The 24977-nt window shown below is 42.1% G+C and overlaps 1 protein-coding gene across 8 annotated transcripts in view; it reads left to right on the top strand.

The window, feature by feature from the left end:
• The window catches only part of git1 (G protein-coupled receptor kinase interacting ArfGAP 1), a 184119-nt gene that overhangs the window by 44292 nt on the left and 114850 nt on the right, over positions 1–24977 (top strand). For all 8 annotated transcript variants that reach the window (XM_070857098.1, XM_070857094.1, XM_070857097.1 and 5 more), the window contains exon 2: positions 22441–22574. In XM_070857098.1, coding sequence (XP_070713199.1) covers positions 22441–22574 — 134 coding nt within the window. The remainder of the gene's footprint in view (positions 1–22440; positions 22575–24977) is intronic.

The following is a 24977-nucleotide window of genomic DNA, read 5'->3' as shown; positions in this document are numbered from 1 at the left end:
TCCTATTTAATTCCCCCATCACCTCTCCACAGCTGTGATAAGAGCCTCGTTCGCCTCATTACTGAACTTCTTCGCTCTCTGCCTGCTCCCCTCCTTCCATCGTGCCCGCTATCTGTAAATGGCTGATTCAGCCCCGCGTGTACTGACAACTGACCAGAAACACAGGAAGAAAAAAAAGGCAAAAAAAATTTGTGCATGTGTGCAGAAGGTCCTTTTTTTTAAATTGCAAATTTCGGCTCCAGCGCACAAATTCAGTGGTAAAATGCTGAATTTATTGCTGTCGCCGGTCACCAATTGGCGAATTTTGCTAGGTCCGGCGATAATGGTACCCCGGCAGTAAAAAAAAAATTCCGCCGCGATTATCACCCAAAAACGGGCGAAAATCAGTAAAGTTCGAATTTCTAGCCCAAGGAATATCAACATTTTCGAATGCCAAATTGGGGGCAATGTAAACTAGGAAAGCCATCAACAGGAGTGGGCAGGTAGATGGAATCCAGTAGCGATAAACGACGTTGTTTTAAAAAAAAATGAACGGAAGTACAGGTATATCCTAAATAGTGAATTCTTAAGTGTGGAGTAACAGTGATCTAGTGGTATAGGCACATACGTTTTTCACTGGAACAGAGAAGCTTAAGGGGAATCTAATGGATGTTTTGAAAGGTTTCGAGACAGTAAATATTATTTCTACTTGTTGGTGAATCAATAATGAGGGGACATAAATCCAGATGTTAACTAAAAGAATGAAGGGAGCCGTTAACATTTTTTTAGATGGTTCTTAGGATGTGTCTTTTGAGTCTGAGCCAACCTCCCTTTCTAAAAAGATTTGGATAAATAGTTGAAAGGAAGAATATAAGAGTGCGAGGAAACTCGAGAGTGGATAGCTTTAGTTGAAGAGCTAGCAATGACATGGGTGTGCCAGACGGAATGCCCTCTTTCGGTAACTGCTTTGATTATATGCAAGTTATTTGAACTAACCACCAGCTTGTGCTTGTGATGCCATAAATCGTTTCTGTGCAATAAATTCCACCTACATCCATTTGACACACGCCCTTTCTTAGTGAGTAATTTTAATTAGTAAACAAAGTTCACTTGCAGCCTTTCCACAACTGTTTCATAATATGGAGATTCTCATCCAAATGATATGTTGCTGCGGTTAATGAGGTGCAGCTCCTTCCTCATGAAACTCAGCACGGCATAATCAAAGCTATTTGAAGCCATAATGCTGGTAATAAAATAGGAGGCAGTGCAACTTAAGATGTCAGCTTTCTGCTCGCATTTTACAACAGGAAGGCTTTTGGGATCATAGGATGTAAAGCTGGCCTGTGCCAACTGAGACTACAACGATTTTCTCAGAATGGTCTCCAAGTGTATAAATTCAATCTCCCCTTATATGTAGTGCTAGAAAGCTCACAATTCTACCATTACTTACATTTGTGAAAATTTGATAGAAACAATGAACAAAAACTCTTAATACAAGCCAGGTGGATTTGACATTGATTCAATTTAATTTTGTTCTTGGGATTTATGGTAAAATGCTTTTTGTGCTGATTAAAGCATGTCACATGTTAATGCTGTTAAGCAGTAATCCTCATCTTTTAATATAAAGACCACTTGACAATATTTCCAGTTCAAATTAAGTGCCCAGCCTGAATTACTCATATGGAACTATATAATACCCTACTCATTGTACCAGCTGCTGCAGTGCAGGGGTAAATCTTCAACAATGATGCAACTGGGCAGCACTTATTAATATTTCCTGTTTGGATTAGCATTGAACGGGAGCCAGGCTGGAGCTCTGTGCACAGATATTTGTAGAACTTCACTCACTGGCTTCAGGCTGCCAGTGAATTTTCTAATGATTGAAGGAAACATTGCCCTTCCAGCTCCTCTCAATCGTTGAAAATGGGAAGTAACTGTAGCAGGCGTGTGATGGGTTTTGATTTTGTTTGGAAGGCTCAATGTGTGTGTCCCTGGGAGTGTGGGCCGAGGTTTTTCAATGTGTCCTACATGCAGCTATCGAGGATTGTGGCTGATAGATGACCCTTGTTATGATTTGCTTTCCTGACCAGTATTGGATCCCTCAGTGTTGGATCTAAATATGTGTTAAAATGTCCAGAGAAGCATTAAAAATACATTGGGGAGTAATTGTTGATTCTCTTTAATAGAAACTATTCATAGATTTTATAATAGAAATGATTTCGACTATAAAAAAAAAATGTCTTGGCCAGAATGAACTCCAAGATCTGTGTTCTACAATGACAGTCTTAGCATTTGGCTTTGCTGCATCAAGCAGTCTGTGAAATTTCACGCTTGTATATTTTTGACCGGGGATCTTGTGAATTATGGAGGCAGAGTCCACATAGAGGTGGGAATACTGGAGGTGAAGACAGATGTTAAAGAGAGTATAGTATATTAACATTCCATTTGTCCAACATAACTTTGTGAAGAACCTAGTTTGTTTTACAGTGCAGCTGCTGCCAATGACGACCACAACTTCAGTGGCAGATCTATAAAGTAAAAGAGACTGTGCGATGCACCTGAAGAGGTGCTTTTGGCTGGGCCTCCAGAAGCAGAAGAAAACCATAGCATCAAATATAAACAAAGCCACAGGAGGGAATGGCTACCACCTTTTCAGTCCAGTCATCCATTCCCAATGTGCTTTCTATCTCGCTGGTCTGTTTTGCACCTTCCCAAATCTATAGGGAAGATTTAGCAACCTGAAATCTGCTGGTGCTGTGGAATCTATCTAATCCATCAATTATAAATATAGCACAACAACTACTTCTGTAATATAGAGGAAACATAACAATCTTGAATTCAGTCGACACTCTTCCCTTTTGTTTGTTGCAGGTGCTAAGGTGGTATTCTGGATTTGGATATAATTTAGCATATAATGACAATGAAACCACTTTCTATTTGATTCCACTCCCAGAAATAAATTGAGGCCTTTGGAACCAGAAGTCCTGCTCCCATAGGATCCTCATGATTTAAAAAAAGAACCATGCACCAGATTACTGACCCACTCATCCTCAGTAATTAACGTACAGGTCATGGTCACAGAATACATTTTGCTAGGTTATGGTGAGCAATCATTGCTAAACTATTTGTATTTGTAGTATGCAGTATATAAGTTCGGTATAGTACAATTTCTCATCTGAGTTGCATCTGGAGATTAGATTTGTATTCAATGCACTAATTGTTTTCACTTTTGGCACATTGTCATTTGTTCAACCATGTCCTTTTCACTGACCTGTTGGATGCCTTTGAAATAGCATAAAAGGGGCTGACAGCGCTCCCTGACAACACAGTAGGTAAATGAACTGTATTTTGTGCAACTGAGCCATACAGATGAATAAGGTGTCGGGTTAGATCCCTGCGTTATGTTCCGTTATCTTGTCAGCTGGCAGTGGCACTACAATTGGTTTGGATGTGTGTGCCAGGAAACAGAAAAAAACAGGCATATTTTTGCTCCAGATTGCTATCCAGCGATTTCCTGGTGGCAAGTGTGTGGACAGGATTGGGCTCGGTTACGGTTGACCAAACAGTTAATCTGTCTAGACTTGTCTGTGAAGAATGCTTATTTAGGCAAGGTACTTGAGGGATGCTGGTGCCTTGGAACCATACCCCAGCATTAGTTCCTGCTTTCAGGAGAGGGGAATAATTGATTGGGAGGGGAAGCCGGTGTTTCTCTGGGATGGATGCTTTTTGTTGTAATTGGAGATTTTTCATTTTGTTAGCAATTCTTATTAAATTATAACTTTGATATAATAGAACTTCCACCTACAGGATTATTATTTCTCAGGAGTATTCTGAAATAGATAAACTGTCATAAAAATTCTAGTTCATTTATCTACTAGATTTATTTTGAATAGATATGCCAAATGTGTACTGCCTACATTAGCTTTAATCTTACCAAAGGCAACACTTTGGGCAATTATGATTTACTTGCAGATTGCTAATTTTCAAAAGGTTATGCAAGTTCCACCATCATGTAATTTTTAAAGGGCTCAAAATTGGGCAGGAGTTGCTCCATTTTTTGGGGGGGAAAAACTTGTTTTTTCTGACGTATTCCCACTTTCCCCAATAAGCTTGCTCCAGAGTAACTGAGTTATGATTTTTTTTAGTTTCGTTTTTTTTTCCCCAGTCGCCTATGTCAATTTTGGCCATTTAGGCAACTTTGGCCAGCTAATAGTTACTCCAAATCTACATAGGCCAGCGTATGTGGCCACTTCAGAAAACCCTTGCGGAGAGTTAAGAAATCGGCGCAGGTTAGTACATTCGAAAGCACCAAGACTTACTTTTTGTGCTTTGTTTAGTGCTTTGTAATAAGCATTCAATAACAAATAAACAATAGAAGGAAACGGAGAGGACCTGCACCTAAAGCACCAAGACAAAGTTTTAAGGAAAAATTAAAAGAAAAGAAAGGAATTTGGCAGACATAAACTCTGCCTGTTTACCAAAAGTATCGCCTCTTGCTTTACTATTATAAGAGGCCCCGCCCGACCAAACCTGAAATGAAAATATTGGACCAAAAAGCACCCTTATTCACCAAACACCTATGATTAAACTTTCTACTCAACCCCAGCACGGCTTAATTAAAACCTGTTTAACACTGCTGTTCCTGACATTAACCCTGGCCATCTTAATCATAGTAGTTTAAACCACGAACACAAGCAGCTACTACGGTGCGGGAGACCACTTGGCCAGGGATAGGGGCGGCAACTGCGAGCATAGAGTCACACAGGCTGCAGGACGCGCTGGGGATGAGGAGCTACTGTGCATGCTCGCACACTTGAGCGCGCATGTGCAGACATCCCAGCACTGTTTTCAGCGCCGGGACACTGGCTCTGCACCCAATCTACTGGCCACGCTACGTCACCACCAAGGAGAGGCCGGACAGCAGCCAAAGTCAGGAGGAAGATTTTCGGTGCGTTTGGAGTCATGGAAAAGCGGCACCCCTCGGGTGAGTGCGTCAAAAATCGGCAGGTGCCAATTTTGAGCCCAAAGATTCGCTAAACTGGAGGTATGACGGTGCAATTTAATTTTGGTGGAACTAATATACTGGATTTTATATATTTTTAAGAGTATTAACTATGCAACTGGAGTGGTGCGTGTGTGTGTATTTCCAAGTCTCATGTTTGGCTTTCTTCATGATAATCTGGTTTGCTATTTAAACTGAATTTGGTGATGGGCATGTGGCAACATGCACCACAGCATTTGAAATCGTTGCTGTTTCTTTCCCCTCATGATTGCAGGAATGATGTAATTCACACCTTGACCACAGTTTGTTACAGAATAGAGCAATTTGCACAGCACTTACATGAGATATTGCTGTCGGTACTTGGCAAAGTTCTCAACGCTATTAGAGGAATGATGCATGGTGGATCTGGATGATTGGGGATGACATTTAAAAGTCAAACTCAATTTTTTTTTTTCAGAGAATGGATTTCTAATTGCATTCAAAAGGCATAAAATCCGTGAAATTACCAAACTTAAAGACTGAGCTCAAATTTCCCCAATGCCGTTTTTTGGCATATTGACAGAGTTACGCCCTTTTTTTCTGGCCCTCGCTACTCCAAAAAAAATAAGTACCAAGTTTCCCCATTCTATTTTTTGAAATTGGCGTCGCGCAGCCTGTCCTGTGGCTTCAGGGAGGTGGAGCCTAATGTCTGCACAGAAAAAACGATTCCCCCCCCCCCCTTCTGCGCAGGGAAAAAAAGGAAGTTTTTGACATGATTGCTATGGGCACACATGCCAAGTACAGCTCCCGGTCTGCATTCGGCCATTTTTAAAGAGCCAGTTGTGTGTGTGAGAACTTTAATTCTCATTGGAGAAAATTGAAGCTGCAATACAAGATGCAACGCGGCTCAAGGACCAAGAATTTCTTACAGGATGAAATGGAGGCACTGGTTACTGTAATTGAGGCCAGATGGCACGAGCTGGAACCACCAGCAGAGTTCACAAACAATTCATCAAAAGAAATGAAGAAACGCTGGAACCAACTTGCAGAAGATTACTGTGCAATGGTGACCACCCCGACTTCTGGAGGCCAGTGCAAAAAGAAGTGGCAGGACCTTGGTCAAGTTGTTAGTGTAAGTAATATTTTCATTTATTCAATGGAATTGCAATTGTAAATGTGACCAGCTGTATATGTCCCACCCAGCAGAAAGACACCCTCCCTAAAAAGTTATGTTTTCATCTTTGCAGAGGAAGGTGGCAAACAATAAAAGGGAAAGAACTCTAACAGGAGGAGGCCTGGCAAATCTGCACCCACTGACACCCTTGGAAGAGAGGGGCGCTGCTTTAATGGGTCCTGCCTGGAGAAAAGCAACCACCACTGCACAAGCTAGGCCCACACTCAAGGGAGAGGGTAAGTCTTGCAAATAACGCAGACTGGCTTTGCTAAATGTTAAGTACTGCGCAGGCGAGCCATGCTTCGATTCATGGGGATGGCTCTTGTCAGCTATGTTTCGGTTGATGCAGTGTGCTATCATTCATTGTGGTCCTTCAAATCAGCCTGCTGCCTGCGCTGTGTGCGCCTATTCATGCCACTCACCCTGCCCCTTCCTCTGCTGCTAACCATTTGTCTGTTCTGTTATATTTTGCAGAACTTGAGGCCAACCCTGACTCTGCAGAAGATTATTTAGATGAGGACGAGTCGAAAGAGAACATCTTCCAATCCCACCTTCCAGACAAAGAGCATGGGGGGGGAGTGGGAGAGGATGGATGAGGTGCAGGTGCTGCCCATTGAGGTGGTCCGAGTGTTGCTGGGACATTCCATGGTTTCCCACAGTCCAAGGCTGGGGATTCCAGTGGGGTGCAGCGAGGCATACCCAGGGCCCCACCGTCCGAGGCTGCGGGTCCCAGTGGGCTGCAGCGAGCCACACCCAGGGTGAGGGGAAGGAGAGCTCGACAGTGCTCTCCTGAGGTGCAGGATCTTACAGATGTGGTTCAGATGCTGGCAATGAGTGCGGAGAGCATTGACCTTATGCGCTCACTCCTGGACAGTGGAGTGGGTGATGAGGTATTGGGACTGTCGGGAGAAGTAACAACACTCTCTCGAGAAATGGGAACACTGTCCGGGAACATGAAGGAGAGAATGTCTAGGGCATCAGATACAATGCCAGTGAACGTGAGGTAGGGAATGTTGCAGGTAATTGGCACACTGTTGCTCAACATGAGGGAGGGCATATCACAGGCAGCTGATGCGCTGTCAGTGAACATGAGGGAAGGAATGTTGCATGTAGTTGACACACTGTCAGGACACGTGAGGGAGGGAATGTTGGAGTTAGCTGCTGCAATAAGGGAACACGCCCAGACTCCGCGCCCATTGACAAAATCAACTGCCACTCTCACTCCAATCCCAGACTAGCCTCTGCAGAGGCCCAAGCCGAGCCTTCCACATTACCAGCTGCCCCGCCCCCCCCCCCCCCCCAAATCAAGAAATGTGCATTACCCGAGATGTTTGAAAGAATAAGTTTGGTACCAACCCGAGAAACGCTGCACCACCGCCTACAGGCAGAAGTGGAGACCAAGTGCAGCGGGCGGTCTTCGAATAAGGTGGAGGAGAGATGGGTGCAGTCTTTCTTTGCTGTTGTTATTATTGTTGCTGTTCTCAAATTAAATTTTTTTTTTAAGTTATGTAAATTTATAAGTTTAAAAGTTTGTAAGTGATCTTAACTGAAAGCTTTAACGTTTGATACAAGAATATTTTTATTGAAGTTAAGTTAAGCACAAGCAAGTGTTAAACTTTTCAATAAAGTATATTTTAAATTATAACTGAATCATTTCCATTATTTGTTCCATTATTAACACAAATTTTTGAAGTAAAGAAGAGTCATTTCCATTATTTGTTCCATTAACACGATACAACATTACGGAACCGGTCCAAACAGTAAACGTGGTCCATTTGGGATAGTTGCCGCTGAGCCTTCAGGCAGCAAAACATTCATGGATGAGCTGCTGACGCAATGCTCGAGCAATCATTCAAGGGGCGCACTGCCTGCCCTCCTCAGGTTCAGGTAGTTGCATGGCTTCCTCATCCTTCTCCTCCTCCCCCTCATCATCTGCATCTTCCTCCTCATCATCAGCCACTCTTGTCTCAGGTGGGTCTTCTACTAGCAGCTGCTGCTGCTTCATAATGGTTAAATTATGCAGCATGCAGCACATGACAGTGAACTGACTGACAATCTATGGGGAATATTGCAAGTAGCCTCCGGAATGGTCCAGGCATCAGAAACGTTGTTTCAAGGTGCCAGTGGTCCTCTCTATTATTCTGCGTGTTGCAATGTGTGACATGTATGTATTCCCGGTCAGCTTCCATCCGGGTTACGCGTAGATGCATCATGAGCCAGGTCACGAGGCCGTACACTTTGTCTCCCAGTAGCTAGCTCGGCCCTTCTGGCTGCTGCTGAAAGATGGCAGATATATCGCTCTCGCGTAGGATGAACGCATCATGGGTGCTCCCAGGGTATCTTGCATCAACTGACATCATGTGATGCAGGTCATCACACACGAGTTGCACATTCACGGAGTGGGAGCCTTTTCTGTTCCTGTACATATCTGAATCGTCCAAAGATGCTCGCAAGGCGATGTGGGTACAATCAATGCAGCCCTGTATCTTTGGGAAGCCAGAAATCCTGGAGAAACCCACAGCCTTTTCATGCATTGCCTGGGCAGTCATGGGGAACTTTATGTAGTCATTCCTCCGGACATATAGTGCAGCAGTCACTTGCCGAATGCAGATATGTGTTGCATGTTGAAAAATGGTGCACAAATCCCCAGTTGTGGCCTGGAATGATTCAGATGCATAAAATGAAAGTGCAGCTGTAACGTTCACTTCAACTGACAAAGCAGTCCTCCTGACTTCTCGGTTGCAGGTCTGCTTTTACTAACTCGCAGATCTCGGTTACAACTTCTTTGCGGAAATGCAGCCTTTTCATACAATCTGCATCAATCAGGTGCAGGTATGAACGCCTGTCTCGATATACCCGGCGTGGGTAAGGCTTCCTGCCCATCATCCTACGTGCTCTGAGGGCTCCTCATGCGATGACGTTGAATCAGTTGTCTTCTCTGCAGCAACATCATGCATAGAAAAATAGGTGCAGGAGTAGGCCATTCGGCCCGTCAAGCCTGCATCGCCATTCAATAAGATCATGGCTGATCATTCCTTCAGTGTACCTCTTTCCTGCTTTCTCTCCTTACCCCTTGATCCCCTTAACCGTAAGAGCCATATCTAACTCCCTCTTAAATATATCCAGAAACAGGCATCAACAACTCTCTGCGGCAGGGAATTCCACAGGTTAACAATTCTCTGAGTGAAGAAGTTTCTCCTCATCTCAGTCCTAAATGGCCTACCCCTTATCCTAAGACTATGTCCCCTGGTTCTGGACTTCCCCAACATCGGGAACATTCTTCCCACATCTAACCTGTCCAGCCCCGTCAGAATCTTATATATTTCTGAGATCCCCTCTCATCCTTCTAAACTCCCGTGAATAAAGGCCCAGTTGATCCAGTCTCCCCTCATCTGACAGCCCAGCCATCCCTGGAATCAGTCTGGTGAACCTTCGCTGCACTCCCTCAATAGCAAGAACGTCCTTCCTCAGACTAGGAGACCAAAACTGAACACACTATTCCAGGTGAGGCCTCACTAAGGCCCTGTACAACTGCAGCAAGACCTCACTGCTTCTATATTCAAATCCCTTAGCTATGAAGGCCAACATACCATTTGCCGCCTTCACCACCTGCTGTACCTGCGTGCCCACTTTCAGTGACTGATGAACCATGACACCCAGGTCTCGTTGCACCTCCCCTTTTCCTAGTCTGCCGCCATTCAGATATTCTGCCTTTGTGTTTTTGCCCCCAAAATGGATAACTTCACATTTATCCACATTATACTGCATCTGCCATGCATTTGCCCACTCACCTAACCTGTCCAAGTCACTCTGCAGCCTCTTAGCGTCCTCCTCACAGCTCACACTGCCACCCAGTTTAGTGTCCTCTGCAAACTTGGAGATATTACACTCTATTCCTTCATCCAAATCGTTAATGTATATTGTAAAGAGCTGGGGTCCCAGCACTGAGCCCTGCGGCACTCCACTAGTCACTGCCTGCCATTCTGAAAAGAACCCGTTTATCCCGACTCTCTGCTTCCTGTCTGCCAACCAGTTCCCTATCCACGTCAGTATATTACCCCTAATACCATGTGCTTTGACTTTGCACATCAATCTCTTGTGCGGTACTTTGTCAAAAGCCTTCTGAAAGTCCAAATACACCACACCCACTGGTTCTCCCTTGTCCACTCTGCTAGTTACATCCTCAAAAAATTCCAGAAGATTCGTCCAGCATGATTTCCCTTTGATAAATCCATGCTGACTTGATCCGATCCTGTCACCGCTTTCCAAATGCGCTGCTATTTCGTCCTTCATGATCGATTCCAACATTTTCCCCACTACTGATGTCAAGCTAACCGGTCTATAATTACCCGTTTTCTTTCTCCCTCCTTTTTTTAAAAGAGTGGCGTTACATTAGCTACCCTCCAGTCCATGGGAACTGATCCAGAGTCGATAGACTGTTGTAAAATGATCACCAATGCATCCACTATTTCTAGGGCCACTTCCTTGAGCACTCTGGGATGCAGACTATCAGGCCCCGGGGGTTTATTAGCCTTCAATCCCATCAGTTTCCCTAACAGTATTTCTCACCTAATAAGGATATCCTTCAGTTCCTCCTTCTCACTAGACCCACTGTCCCTTCGTACCTTTGGAAGGTTATTTGTATCTTCCTTCGTGAAGACAGAACCGAAGTATTGGTTCAATTGGTCTGCCATTTCTTTGTTCCCCATTATAATTTCACCTGAATCTGACTGCAAGGGACCTACGTTTATCTTTACTAATCTTTTTCTCTTCACATATTTATAGAAGCTTTTGCAGTCAGTTTTTATATTCCCTGCAAGCTTCCGCTCATACTCTATTTTCCCCATCTTAATTAAACCCTTAGTCCTCCTCTGTTGAATTCTAAATTTCTCCCAGTCCTCAGGTTTGTTGCTTTTTCTAGCCAATTTATATGCTTCTTCCTTGGCTTTAACGCTATCCTTAATTTCCTTTGTTAGCCATGGTTGAGCCACCTTCCCAGTTTTATTTTTACTTCAGACAGGGATGTACATTTGCTGAAGTTCATCCATGTGATCTTTAAATGTTTGCCATTGCTTATCCATCGTCAACCCTTTTAGTATCGTTTGCCAGTCTATTCGAGCCAATTCACGTCTCATACCGTCAGAGTTACCTTTCCCTAAGTGTAGAAGGCTTGCACGAGGTCATGGTATTGCCCCCATAATTAAATTGTATCTTTGCAAGAAGTTCAAGCTTTTTTGTTGTCTCTCTCCTCAGGGTTGATGCCCTAGTATGGACCACACCCAGGTCTGAGCATGCGCAATGGGTTTGCTCAGATGGGGAACCTCCCCCGGCTTTATTTGATGCTGCTTGCTGAAAAGTGTAAGGCTTCTCATGCCTTCAGTTCGGCTTCCAGCCCCCTGGGCTTCTTTTGATGCATAGTGGCATTGTGTAAGGGTTCTCATCCCTTCAGTGTGGCTTCCATTCCCCTCCAACCCACCTACCCTGGGCTTCTTTTCAAGCTGAGCCCCGAGCCCCTGTGTCTGGGCGAGGGATCAATTCTGCCGGCTGACACTCTGACTCTCGAGTCTGGTTTGGAGACGTTCGATGATGGTGTGGCACTTTATAAAAAAAAATCCAAACAAAGAATTGCATGAAACTTCCATTTTCTGCATTTTCAGTTTGAAAAATTCAAGCTGGACGATGCATATTTATGTGCTCTTCACTCCCTCCAAAACTTCGCCTGAAAACAATGACGTCTTTCTGCGCTGATTTTTTGATGTGCACTGGTTTTTCTTAAATGCCCAGAAGGTTTTTTGGGAGTGCTCACATACGCCGTCCTCGGAGAATTGTAAGTTGGCCAAATTTGCATAATTGTGAAAAACTGGCGCAGACATCAGGTTACACCCCCATGACACAAAAAAACGAACCTAAAAAAATCGTAACTAACTGAGTTACGCTGGCGCACAATCTGTGGGGAAACTTGGAATTTTAAATTTAGGCCAAAAAAAAGGCGCAAATCACTGGGGAAAATTGAACCTGTGTGTGGGTAGAAATGATCATAGTAAAAGGGTATTAAACTTCTCGTTCTGTTTTAAAATGTCCTCCGCATTCAATGACAAATCTGTTTATGCAGCATTTTAAAATGGGATAACATGTAAATACAATCCATTAAACTAGATAACCTACAGATCATAACTTTTTCAAGGTTCCTGATAGTATAACTAAAAATTATGTTTTATCTGCCTGGAATTCAAAAGCCTACACAGCATCTTGATGACAAGTGCTGATTTTGCATTATAAACATTGGTTGGTATAAGCAAAGAATATAGATAGAGCATATAAAGTGCAATAGGGCATGGCGTTAATGGCCTGGAAATTGCGGTCGGAGGCTTGCCGCCGGCGTAGACCTGCGAACTGGGAAAAAATGCGAACTTGCATGGTGTCGCCGGAGTTTGGGACTCTACTGGGCCTGCAGGCATACGCATGCGTAAAGGCTTACAGATCCCAGGGCACATGCGGTTCGCAAGCATTGGTGAGATCAGGCCACCCAATCAAAAAGGGGGATTCCTATGATGCTTGTGGGGATTCCATTTACATACGGAATCCCCATAAGCATAATAGAAATGACCTAATAAATAAAATTTCACATCACTTAAATAAAAATAAATGATCACATTTTCAAAATTAATTAAAAGAACCTTTAAGAATTTAAAATAGAAATGTAATTTTTTGGAAAATAAATTTAAACATTTTAAAATGGGCCAAAATGTTACTCCATTTTAAATGTATGTGTATGTTTAAGTCATTTATTTTTTTAAATTTTAACCCGTACACTAGTAAAAAGCTTTAAGGGTTTCATGGGCATTCGTTGGGCAAATAGCCCAATTTTGCACCAACGAGTGATTTTGCGGGGATCTAGCCAAGCGAAACGTGACGGATCACAAGGTCCGGGTTTTCGTGCATGCGTACGCGTACGGAAACCCAGTACTTGCGGGACCATTCTGAAGGCTATGCATACGCTGTCTGAAACACCGTAAAGTCTGAGCCGATACTCCAAAACTGAAGGTTTTTTAAAGTTTTCTCAAAATGCTTAAGAATATACTTGAAATCTTTGGTTAGTGATTATCACTGTGCATTAGTAACCGTGTTTACGATGTTCAGATTCTGCTGTCAGTATGAATGTAATTGTATCGTGGCATCATTTAGTAGCAATCATAGCCACTAAAGCAATTCGATTGCACACAAGGGAAGAGCAATGGTATCTATACAAATACTTTTCACATACTTTAAATACAGTGTGGGCTGACCTGTAACTCTTGCACAACAAACTTATTAGAGAATTCTATTCAAGCTACAAATGAGAGTTAATTCATATGCTATGTCCCCTTAGTGCAGTCAGTGGTCTGTTTTGGGGGAAATAAAAATGAAAAAGTTATTTTAGTCAAATAGGCTGTAACACATTTCTTTTGAGTCACAACAACAGCTTGCATTTACATAGCATTTTTACCATTTAAAAAAAATCCCTACGTGCGCCACAGATAAGCATAGGAAAATGGATTCTGAGCTTACATAGAATTGCATAGAAATTACAGCACAGAAACAGGCCATTTGGCCCAACTGGTTTATGCTCTACACGAGCATCCTCCCTATCTAACCCCATCGGCATATCCTTCTATTCCTTTCTCCTTCATGTGATTGTATAACTTCCTCTCAAATGCATCTATGCGATGTGCCTCCAATGCTCCACGTGGTAGCAAGTTCCACTTTCTAACCATTCTCTGGGTAAAGAAGTTTCTAATGGATTTTAAGTGTTTAAAGGAGAAGGAAGGCAGAGAGTTTTAGAAGGGTTTCGAGATTTAATACAGATAGCTTTACTCCTGAATGAGAGAAAGATATGTAGGCGCTAACATTTTGCATAGGTGTTATGGGTCTTGGTTTGGGAGATGGGTATCTGAAGATTCATCACAGGCAGTACCTTGGAGTCGAGGCTGACTTACTTCCACACTAGAAATGAGTTCTCAAGTGACCGAAGGGTCCAGTGTGGGACCTACAGTCTCTGTCACAGGTGGGGCAAATGGTGGTTGAAGGAACAGGTGTGGGGGGTGCCTGGGTTGCCACGCCCTCCTTCCGCTGTCGACGCTTGGCTTCAGCTTGCTCTCGGTGAAGAGACTCGGTGTTGAGCACCTTCCCAAATGCTTTTCTTCCACGTTGGGCGGTCTTGGGCCAGGGATTCCCAGGTGTCGGTGGGGATGTTACATTTTTTCAAGGAGGCTTTGAGGGTGTCCTTGAAGTGTTTCCTCTGCCCACCTGGGCCTCGCTTGCTGTGTCGGAGCTCCGAATAGAGCGCTTGTTTTGGGAGCCTCGTGTCAGGCATGCAGACGATGTGGCCCGTCCAGCAGAGCTGATTGAGCGTGGTCAGTGCTTTGATGCTGGGGATATTGGCCTGAGCGAGGGTACTGATGGTGCGCCTATCCTGCCAATGGATTCGCAGGATCTTGTGGAGGCACTGTTTTGAGGTGCCTGCTGTACATAGTCCATGCCTCTGAACCATATAGGAGGGCGGGTATCACCACTGCTCTGCAGATCGTGAACTTGGTGCCAGGTTTGAGGTCCTGGTCTTCAAACACACTCTTCTTCAGGCGACCGAAGACTGCACTGGCACACTGAAGGCAGTGTTGGATCTCGTCGTCTATGTCTGCCCTTGTTGCCCTCGGGAGCCTGAAGACTAGACACAAGAACATGGGGCTCATCGCTATGTCACGAAGACCAGTTTCCTCGAGCAGTAATGGAGCTGAATGTGCTTTACCGATATCAGCTTCTCTCTCTCCAAGATAATGACTTGAAATTCTGTAGATTTAAAATTGTAACTGTTTGCAATGTGTTTCTGACTGAAGGGCAATCTGTATGCTTTTTGCTTATCTCTCTCTGGATGTTTCTGGTACTAAAATTTTATAGCTTGTCTCAATTTGTTGGAATTGAAGCCTGATAGGCCAGAGCTTTCAGTTTAATTTGTAAAATGCATCTGAAAAAGGCCAACATGAGAGTCCAATCTTTAATTAACCAATCAGGAAAGGATGAGCGGCATTTAATGCCCATCCCCAGAGAGGGTGTTGGTGGGTCTTCTTGAACCTCTGCAGTCCATGTGGTGAAGGTGGTCCCACAGTGCTGTTGGGTAGCAGGGAGTTCCACTTGATACAGTCTCGCATTGCATAGGTGCCCCCTGTTTTTAGCTTGCTCAAATAGATGCACCTCCAGACTACTCCCGATAATTCAGGTTTTTGCACTAAAAATGTTGAATTATCCGCTTACTAAAATTAATCTATGGAGAAATAGCAAGATGGGAATTTAATGCAAGAACATTGAATTGAAGTAATTTTAATTAAGTGACTATGTATTAAGAGAAATAAACTGTTTTGAATAATGACAAATACTGGAGATGAAAACATAGAAGAATCAATGTTTGTGAGCCTGCCTCTCAAATGCTTAACCTCCCCATTAAAGACTATTTTGGATAATGAGTACATCAATGAGAAAAACAGAATCATAATGAAGGCTATCAATCAAATTAACCCTCTCCAATGTGGTGCAATACCAGTAATGTGGCAGCACTCCTCACATCTGGGACCTGGGTTCAAATTTCAGCCAGACAGTTGGGCTGAAAGTTTCTTTGGCAGCTGTTAAAGGTTTGATGTGAAATACATTTCCTTCTGGGTTTGAATCTGCATGCAAAATTTCCCATGTAGGGCGTTAATTGATAGTGTGAGAAAGCAAATGTCTCAGTGGTACAACGGGTTGCTTGTCTGAGGTTGGGGCATGGGCACATTGTGGAGGCAAGATAGACATAACGTCAATGCTCCCTTTAAGCTGCGAGGCCGCGCGTCTACGCAACGCTCAAAGGATCCCGCACTGCCGGTTTGGCGGCATTTCAATGCAAAAACCGAGCATGTGCGGTATTTTAAATGGGCTGCATGGCACAAAAAATTACAGGGGACATTGCATAACATTGGATGCAAATAGTAGTAGAAACTGCTACATTCCCTAGATTTTGGAGGAACACAAAATTAAGCGCAGAATCTAAAAGGAAAAAGAAACTTAATTGGGGATAGTATGTTTAAACTAAAACAATAATGGGACCCTGTATCTTTAGTACAAGACCTAAAGTATTCTAAGGTGTTTTATTTTAAACAACAAACTTTTTTTTAATTGCTTAAATTAGCTGTGCACATACTCCCTGCGCTGCAGTCTTCAATGTCAGGGGAAAAAAGCACTAATCCTTGAAACTTGTGACCAGGAGAATTGTTCTTCTGGCATCCACGTGTGTTGCAAGTGGTGTCATTACGTTGGACTGCTTCACAAGCAAGTGTCAGCTTGGTTCACTCAGTCGCACTCCTGTCTCTGATGCAGAAAATTATGGGTTCAAGCCCCACTTGAAGACATGAGCACATAAGTGCAGCAGTGAGGGAATGCTGCATTTTCAGAGATGCTGTCTTTCAGATGAGATGCTAAACCTACACGCTAAGATGGACATAAAAGATCCCATGGCACTACAGGAGAATAGTGTGTGCCCTGGTGAACATTCTTCCCTTAACCAACACCACCAAAAATAGATTATCTGGTCAGTCATTCATTTGCTGTTTGTAGGATCTTTCTGGGTGCATAATGCAGCATTTGATTTATATAAGTGACTGCACTTCAAAAGTAACACATTGTAATGTGCTTTGGGAAATCCTGACAATTTGAAAGGTGCAAGTTCCTTCTCAATGTATTTATGAATAAACGGGCCAATCTTTGTCCGTGAACAGATAATTGCTCACTTTTGCTTGCCCAGTGATCTATTTCTGTACTGAGCAGCAGTAGTAAGATATTGATTTATTTCAAGCATAAGAATATGTGTGCCCTCTGTTAAAGAGCTGAACTCTCCTCCCCTGCTTTTTTTTTTACCTTTGGTCATCTTGTGCCTCATCTGAGCTGAAAGCTTTGGTAGCTCCAGCAAGTAATGCCACTCTAAAAGCAATTTTGGGAGGTGTATGAGTTTACATGCAGGTACAGCAAGCAATTAAGAAAGTAGGTGGTATGTTGGCCTTTATTACAAGAGGATTTGAGTACAAGATGTCTTACTGCAATTATATAGGGCCCTGATGAGACCGCACCTGGAGTTTTGTGTCGTTTTAGTCTCCTTACCTAAGGAAGGATATACTTGCCATAGAGGGAGTGCAATGAAGGTTCATCAGACCGATTTCTGGGATGGGAGGGGGGTGGGGGGATGTCATATGAAGAGAGATTGAGTAGACTAGGCCTATATTCTCTCAAGTTTAGAAGAATAAGAGGTTATCTCATTGAAACATACAAAATTTTTACAGGGCTTGACCGGGTAGATGCAGGGAGGATGTTTTCACTGGTTGGGGAGTCTAGAACCAGGGGTCACAGTCTCAGAATAAGGGGTTGGCCATTTAGATGAGAAGAAATGTCTTCACTCGGGGTGGTGAATGTTTGGAATTCTCTATCCCAGAGGGCTGTGGAGGCTCAGTCATTGATTATATTCAAGACTGATGGATAGATTTTTGGATATTAAGGGAATCAAGGGATATGGGGATAGTGCAGGCAAGTGGAATTGAGGGAGAAGGTCAGCCATGATCTTACAGTGAATGGACGGAGCAGGCTCGAGGGCCGAATGGCCTACTCCTGCTCCTATTTCTTGTGTTCTTATGAGAGTAATGGTACTCACTTTTATTTGTTTTGTGTGCATGCCTTAATACTTGGCACCTCTTGCGCTTGACAGTAGACTGAGATCAGTAACTGCTCACGAGGTATAATCTGCTTTCCTGTGCCTGTTGCTTTGTTTTTGAATGGCTTGGGAAAGCAAAATTTAAGTTTCTGCAGCAGAGGTCAATTTCAGCAATGCAGAGTTTGCATTCTTGCTGGTCCCCTCCCTTCTGGCTCTGACTAATAGAAACGGAGTGGGATCAGTGATATGGGTATCCAAATGGCATATTCTTGAATTTGATCTGTACAAAATGTTACTTTTTCTTTGTGCAAAACTAAATCCAATTTTGTTTTTCAATTAACTTCTTTAGCTTGTACCTATAGTTTAACCAGTGTCCTAGCCAATATTTATGCCTCAACTGCCATCAGTGGAAAAAACAAGAAGATTATCTGGTAATTTGCAGTGGGTAATAACAGTGAACGAACAGTGTTCGGTTTTATTACCTCTTTGAAACTGACCGCAACTTCACAAAAATCAGTGGAATTGTCAAACTTTGGCTTATCTGCGCTAATATCACTGTTAAATGCCCCATTAAGTGTTAAGTAAAAACAGAAAATGCTGGAAATACTTAGCAGGTCAGGCAGCATCTGTGGAGAGAGAAAGTTAACATTTCAGGTCGATGACCGTTCATCAGAATAAATGTTAAACCTTGTTGGATTAGGTGTAACTGGAATTTTAACCACGTATTGACTGCTTAACAAACATTATGGCCCTGAAAAGCTAATTTTAATTTGTGGAGTGTCAAATTTATCCATTTTAATAAAATTAAAATTAACAAACTTAAAAAAAAATGTTTTTTAAGTTTGTTCATTATTTCAGGTTTGCCTTTTCCCCATATGAAAGCCCAATCTTTGTTTTGCTCTCGAACATTTTTTAAAAATTAGCATAAAAGAAGCTTATTTACTTCCTGCTTCCCGATCTGAGAATTCCGAGGTGTGATTGGCTGTTTAGACAGCTTGCTGATGTCACAGCAGCTCACGGGGATTCCCCATTAACTTAAACTGATCTCAACTGAATGTCGGAAAAGCCGAACTTCTCGTCACAGAGAGATCACAAGATCTTTGTGGGAAGCTTACTTCGGAGCCAGTGTGTATGCCATTGCTTCGCCACTTACTACCATTGTGTTTTATTTCTGCTTGTGCGCCAATTGGCTGCCATGTTTCACTACATTTACAGCAGGACTACACTTCAAAAGTACTTCATTGGCTGTAAGGAGCTTTTGAGCGTCCTGTGGTTATAAAAGACGCTATATAAATGAGAGTTCTTTATTCTTTAACAACTGGAAAAAATGACTAGCAGCTTTAATTCTGCAGCTCGATCTAAATTGACACTGAGTGATTTCTGCTCCAGTCGAGTACCTTTTACCAATAATTTGAGTAAAATTAGATTTCTGACCTTAACAGCAGCAAGAATAATGTTTGTTGTCTTGGCCCGGGAGTAGCATGGACAGAAAACTACTGGCCCTGATGCAGATACGATAATTTGAAAGTGATTTGTTTATGGCTGTCTGGAATATTGTCGTGTTTTTGCCCAAAGGTGTTTTCTTCTTTTGAATATGAAGTGGAAAGATATTGTTGTGGAATTGCTGTCATGATAGTATTGGCATATAAACTAGGTTTTTCTTGCCTCCTGCCATAGTGGTGGGCCTTGGCGCTTGAAATGTGAAACTACTACAGTACCATCCTGCCATTGTCTACGTAACCTTGGTTGGTTTCCGGTTGTCATTTCCAAAAGGAAAAGAGCTGCGTTTGCAGTTCTCAATTTAAAGGAGAGGGAGAGCAAAAAAAGAACCAAATGTTTTTTTCATTTTTAAGTTGCATTTATAATTGCACCTTGTTTCTTTCAACCACCTCAAAGCATTTTATGTACAGTGAATTACCCTGAAGCACAGGCGCATATACCCAGCAAAGATCCCACAGACAGCAATGACAAATGACTAATCTGTTTTTGGTAGTGTTGGTTGAGGGATGTGCTGAGAACTCTTGCACCTCCTGGAACACTCCAAGTGATCTTAGTCCACCAGAGGAGATGGGCAGCGCTTCAGGTTGAAGGATGGATGAGGCAACCCAAATCTGACATCCAAAATTTGAATGTCCTTCTATGCAAAATAGTTGTTAAATGGAATTTTTTGTGTTGTGGGAAAGGCTAGTTTCATTTCAGTTCTACGTTAATGTGTGCTGATCCCAAATATTTTACTTCACTATGCAAACTTGCTGCATTGGTTTAGGAAGACGGTCTTTGAAGTTGCTGAATTTGAAGAGTTGCTTCTGCTGCAAATTTTCAGGTCAGAAGATCTAGTTGCCCCAGGCCCGTGAATTAATTTGGTAAAGATGTGTCTTGTACTGATGCTCTCAGTACATACTGCTACAGATAGGACTTATCGTTTGGGTTAGAGAATTGCGTGAATGCTATAAATCACTGGGTTGCTCAGTTAGAAATCGGAGGATGTGAACAAGAACTGTAAAAATTGGAGCAACTGTCTTGATAAATGTCCAGTGATGTGACCTGGACCCAATTTCTGTAATGTGTGCAGCCCCCATGTGGCAAATAATTGAAATTGCAGTTCACTTCAGGAATGTAATGACATATATCTGAGGTTTATAGCTCCCACTGAAAAATTTAAGTCATGAATATGATGTACATTTATATGATTTTAGATTTAAATCAAGTACTTTCTAAGTTTCTCTTGAGTCAGCCTCTTGAGAGGGACATAAATTCAGGCGAGAAATGCCAGATGATCATTTAGGATAAAGTATGTTTCTGAATACATGATGGACTAAAAAAAATTCTTACAAAATTATCCTGTAGCAATGAACTGATGGACCTGAAATAATAATGAAATATAGGGAAAGTAGATAGGGGATCCAACTGGTAGTTTTATTATGGCTCAATAATCAGAATTGAACGCTTTTCTCTACAAGTTTAGCGGGGCCCATTTTATTCCCAGCACGTTTGGATTGCAGTGTACTAAGTTTGCCCGTAATTAGATTCTGCATTATTTCTTTTACCACAATCACAGACTCCTCCTGTGACCATAATTTTATCGATCTTTTTAAAAGTGTTTCTATGCATATACCGCATTTACCTAGAAAGTTTAGTGCTTCCCCGCATACTACTGCTGATTTGAAAACTTCAGTGCACTATGCTGCTTTTTTTTTATGTGCTTAAATCGCAGTGGTGAGCCCCTTTAAGGACCTTATTGAAATTCAGGCAAAGTTACAGAATTGTATCCCACAGTTGCACTGCAATCTTTTTTTTCTTCCGATTTACACTTGAGACCTAAAGCAATTTTAGCACTTTTTCCTGGCACCATCTGTTCTAAAGATATTCTGGTTTTTTTTGCAGCTGTGATTAAATTTTTGGAATGCACAGTTTGTACTTGTTGTGCTACCTTTCTGCTCTCTGCCTTGATTTTCACATCTGTGATTAGCAGTTTGTCCAGCCATCAAATTGAACTGGGCTTCTTTTCTGTAGTTGGAATTTCATCAGAGCAGACTGGAAAAAGTTACCTCTTCTTTTTATTAGAAGGAATTTTTATTAACTTGGGAGTTTGTTCCACAATGTCACAATGGGAAATCAGCACCTTGGTCGTAAGGAAAGATCACTTGGCTTGGACGCATGGCATATCGCCAGGTTCTACTTTCCGACCCCAAACCATATCTGTTCAATCTGCTGGATTGGAAATTGATCAAAATTCCCTTTTCAATTCGTCAGCTGAGTTATTTTCTGCATGAGGTTATGGCCTTTCTAGAGGCTGACGACACCCAAGTTGAAGTCTGCTTTATTGTAATAGGTATAATACAGTACTAACTTATACTATGATGGCCTTTGCTGCCCCCAAGACTAAGGATCTATATAAACCCATTTCCTTATGGTGTTACATCCTTAAGTTCAGGCATGATATTGAATGGCAGAGCAGACTCGATGGACTGTATGTCCTGCTCCTAATTCTTATATTCCAGATGTAAAACAAACGCCTGCTGTTCAGCCATAAACGTAAGATTTTTCCCTAGCTCTGTGACCAGTTTTTCTGTACTTGTGGCTAATAGCCCATGTTACTGCACCTAATGCCCCACTGGGGGAGGGGATAATCTGAAAAACCCTGCCTCTTGAATAGCAAGATATCCTGAAGGAATCTATTTTTTAAAATGTGTACCTTTTTTAAATCTCCAGTGGCATTGCTAACAGTCAGTCACAGGATATGCTGCTGTAAGAGCGTTATACCATGAAATGCACAATAGATTTTATAATCTGACATGGTGTTGCTCATGGACAAAACTTAACAACTCTAGTTGTCTCTGTTTTGCCTCTTCCTATTCCTCTTCATTCTTTAGCCCCTCGTGTTTTTGATACTGTGCTCTAGCTGCAAGTGGAAGGGTGGGATATGTTGGGCTTTTTCAGGACTGCTATCTGTGTTGGCTGTAAGTTGCCCTTCCTGTAAACCTATTTCAATTTCACCAACGCAGCAAGGATTAAACCTTTTACATTTACATTGTCATCAAAAAGTGCCATTCAGGATTTGAAATAGTGCATTCCACTAATTGCATATTGTAATCTGCACAGATCCTGGTTGGGCGTCCATTAACCGCGGAGTCCTAGTGTGCGATGAATGTTGCAGTGTTCATCGAAGTCTTGGTCGACACATTTCGATGGTGAAACATCTCCGGCATAGCTCTTGGTCTCCAACTCTGTTACATGTGAGTAATGTGTGAATGCTTGTGTTGCCACAGCTACTCTCGCTTCTGGGATTATCCTGTAAAGATAGTTTCAAAGCTTTCATGAGCTATAACCTACTTTGAACCATTGTTGGGATTAAAGCATCACTTGAGCTCGTGATTATGTCATTGAAAGTTTAAAAAGTTTAACTCTTGACCTTCAAGTATCTGGATTTATAAAAAGATTCTATGATTCTATGATCTAAATTTTGTGGTATATATCACTTTGATATGCATTGTGTGTCTGAGTGGTAGGACACATTAATGCTGGCGATTTCCCTTTACTAGTGAGTCTTTGATCCCAGCAGTGAAGTTAAAATAGCACCCACCAAGCAATGGTCGGGTACTGTCCCCATAAGAATTTATGAATTTGCTAGGAGCCAGCTGCAGAACAAAGTGGCAGAAATGTAAAGTGGATGGCCATGCTCCATTTTCTTGGCTGGGCAATGTAGCATGGCACGGAAGAAGTTTAATGAGAAGAAAAGGGACAACTGTTGAAATTCTGAGTGTACAAGATCATAAAAGCCCTTCTGGCTCTATCTTGCATTTTCTTTCTGGCTCATTTCTTCAATTAAAGATCACATTATCCATTGTTGGAGAGAACATTGTTATGGCTTTGCTATAGTATCTAAAGAACAGTTCGAACTGCAGAAAATTACATCTATTACACATTCGGGGCTTGGGCGTTTTATTTTGTTCGAAGATGCAGTTCAAATAGTAATTTTATTCCATATAAAATGTTTAAAAGTGTAAATACCAAAGACAAAAAGAAAAAGTCTAATTTCTATTTAAGCACGAACTTGGGGATGCTTGCATGCTCCACACACAAGACTCTCTCCAGCCAGGAAAGTAAGTGACTCGCAAATAAGAGTTGGAAAATGTTATGTTCCACAGCATACCATTTGTACTTTTGTTGCTGGGGAAAACTCGGTGGGCTAAACCTCCTCTGTCATGCCCACCAGTGTTGAAAGGCCTGTGGGCGCTCACTTTCTAGATGCATACATTGGGCAACACAACAATATGGCTGCTGCTGTAATTTTCCTGCTTCATTATCCTCCTTCTGAAATCCATCTCAAGTCTTTCAACTGCTGCTGTACTCGACTCCTAGTGCACATTGAAGCCACAGCAAATCTTGTAATGTTGTAACCAGTTGAAAGTATGAGGAAACTACTACATAAAAATGACTGTTGGAACTGGAGAAAATTCCAGCTATGACATACTTTGAGTTCTGGTGTTTTATTTTTTTGGAAGATGCTTTGCACCACAGTTCTCAAATGTTCTTACCTGTATGTTGCTTGGTGTAAAATTGGGCCAAGGTAGATTTCAGGTTCCTTCTCAATTCCTCAACAGTTAACTGAGAAATAATAGACTACAGAATATATTTGATTTGAGTTCCCTGTATATCAAATGAGACTAGTGTGGATAATCCCACAGCTCTGTGCTGCATGTCAAGAGATGCTTCAGGAACACACCCATTCATTTCCTTTGCAAACAGGAAGTTTAAAAGAAATGTGTTGGAAAAGATTATGTAATAACTCATTCCCCACTGTGCTAAACTTTCCAAATTCTGTTCTGTAATAGATCAGTTGTACACTAAGAACCTATTCAAATGTTAATGTAGTAGCATTTTTGGCAGGTTTAAAAATGACTTTTTCTGGAGATTGTTTTTGTGAACTCTGTGTTCTTCTGTATGAAATAGCTACCTGGTGTGTGAATGTATTGTGCAGAGTACTGGAATATAAAGCTGGTTGATCTACGTAGTATTGCCAGTAAAATAAATCTGGGAAAAGACACACTGATCTTTGAAATAACATAGCAGCACATATATAACCTGCTCTTCTGATGGGAAGCTGGATTTTTATTTTGAGATGCAAGCTTGTATGTAATTATGCTATTAACACTTCAGCATATTTGCTGCCGCAAAGGTTACTGGTAATTAACTAGATGTAATGGTGGTTGGACCCCAAGTATCTAGATGTTTCATGAGAGCAGGAAAAGATGCCAACACTCATTAGGTCAAAGGCTTGTGATGCATTTCTGTATTTTCAATGATGTCTAATGGCATTGACCTTTTGACTGACTGACTGACTGTTATCCAGGAGCCTGATCTTGTAGTATTCTAATTGCATTTTTAATCAATCTGGTTAGGCTCCTGAGGTTCTGCAGCACTTGACCTCTTCACATATGTTTGACCTTATTAGGATTGCTGAGGGAGGGATCATTTTTATTCCTGTTTCGTGTCTTCCTGCAAGTGCAAGACCACTAGTGTCTTATGTAGGGTAAATGGTATTCTATATTTAATTCTTGTCCCAATTAGATTTGATCATACCGTAATCATTGAGAGCCCAATGGTCAGTTATAAACTTAGTTTGTGGTTAATGAATA

Source organism: Pristiophorus japonicus, chromosome 16 (genome assembly GCF_044704955.1).
Source record: "Pristiophorus japonicus isolate sPriJap1 chromosome 16, sPriJap1.hap1, whole genome shotgun sequence".
Lineage (NCBI taxonomy): Eukaryota > Metazoa > Chordata > Chondrichthyes > Pristiophoridae > Pristiophorus > Pristiophorus japonicus.
Note: the sequence above shows the minus strand (reverse complement) of the source record. Positions and strands in the feature narration are given on the sequence as shown.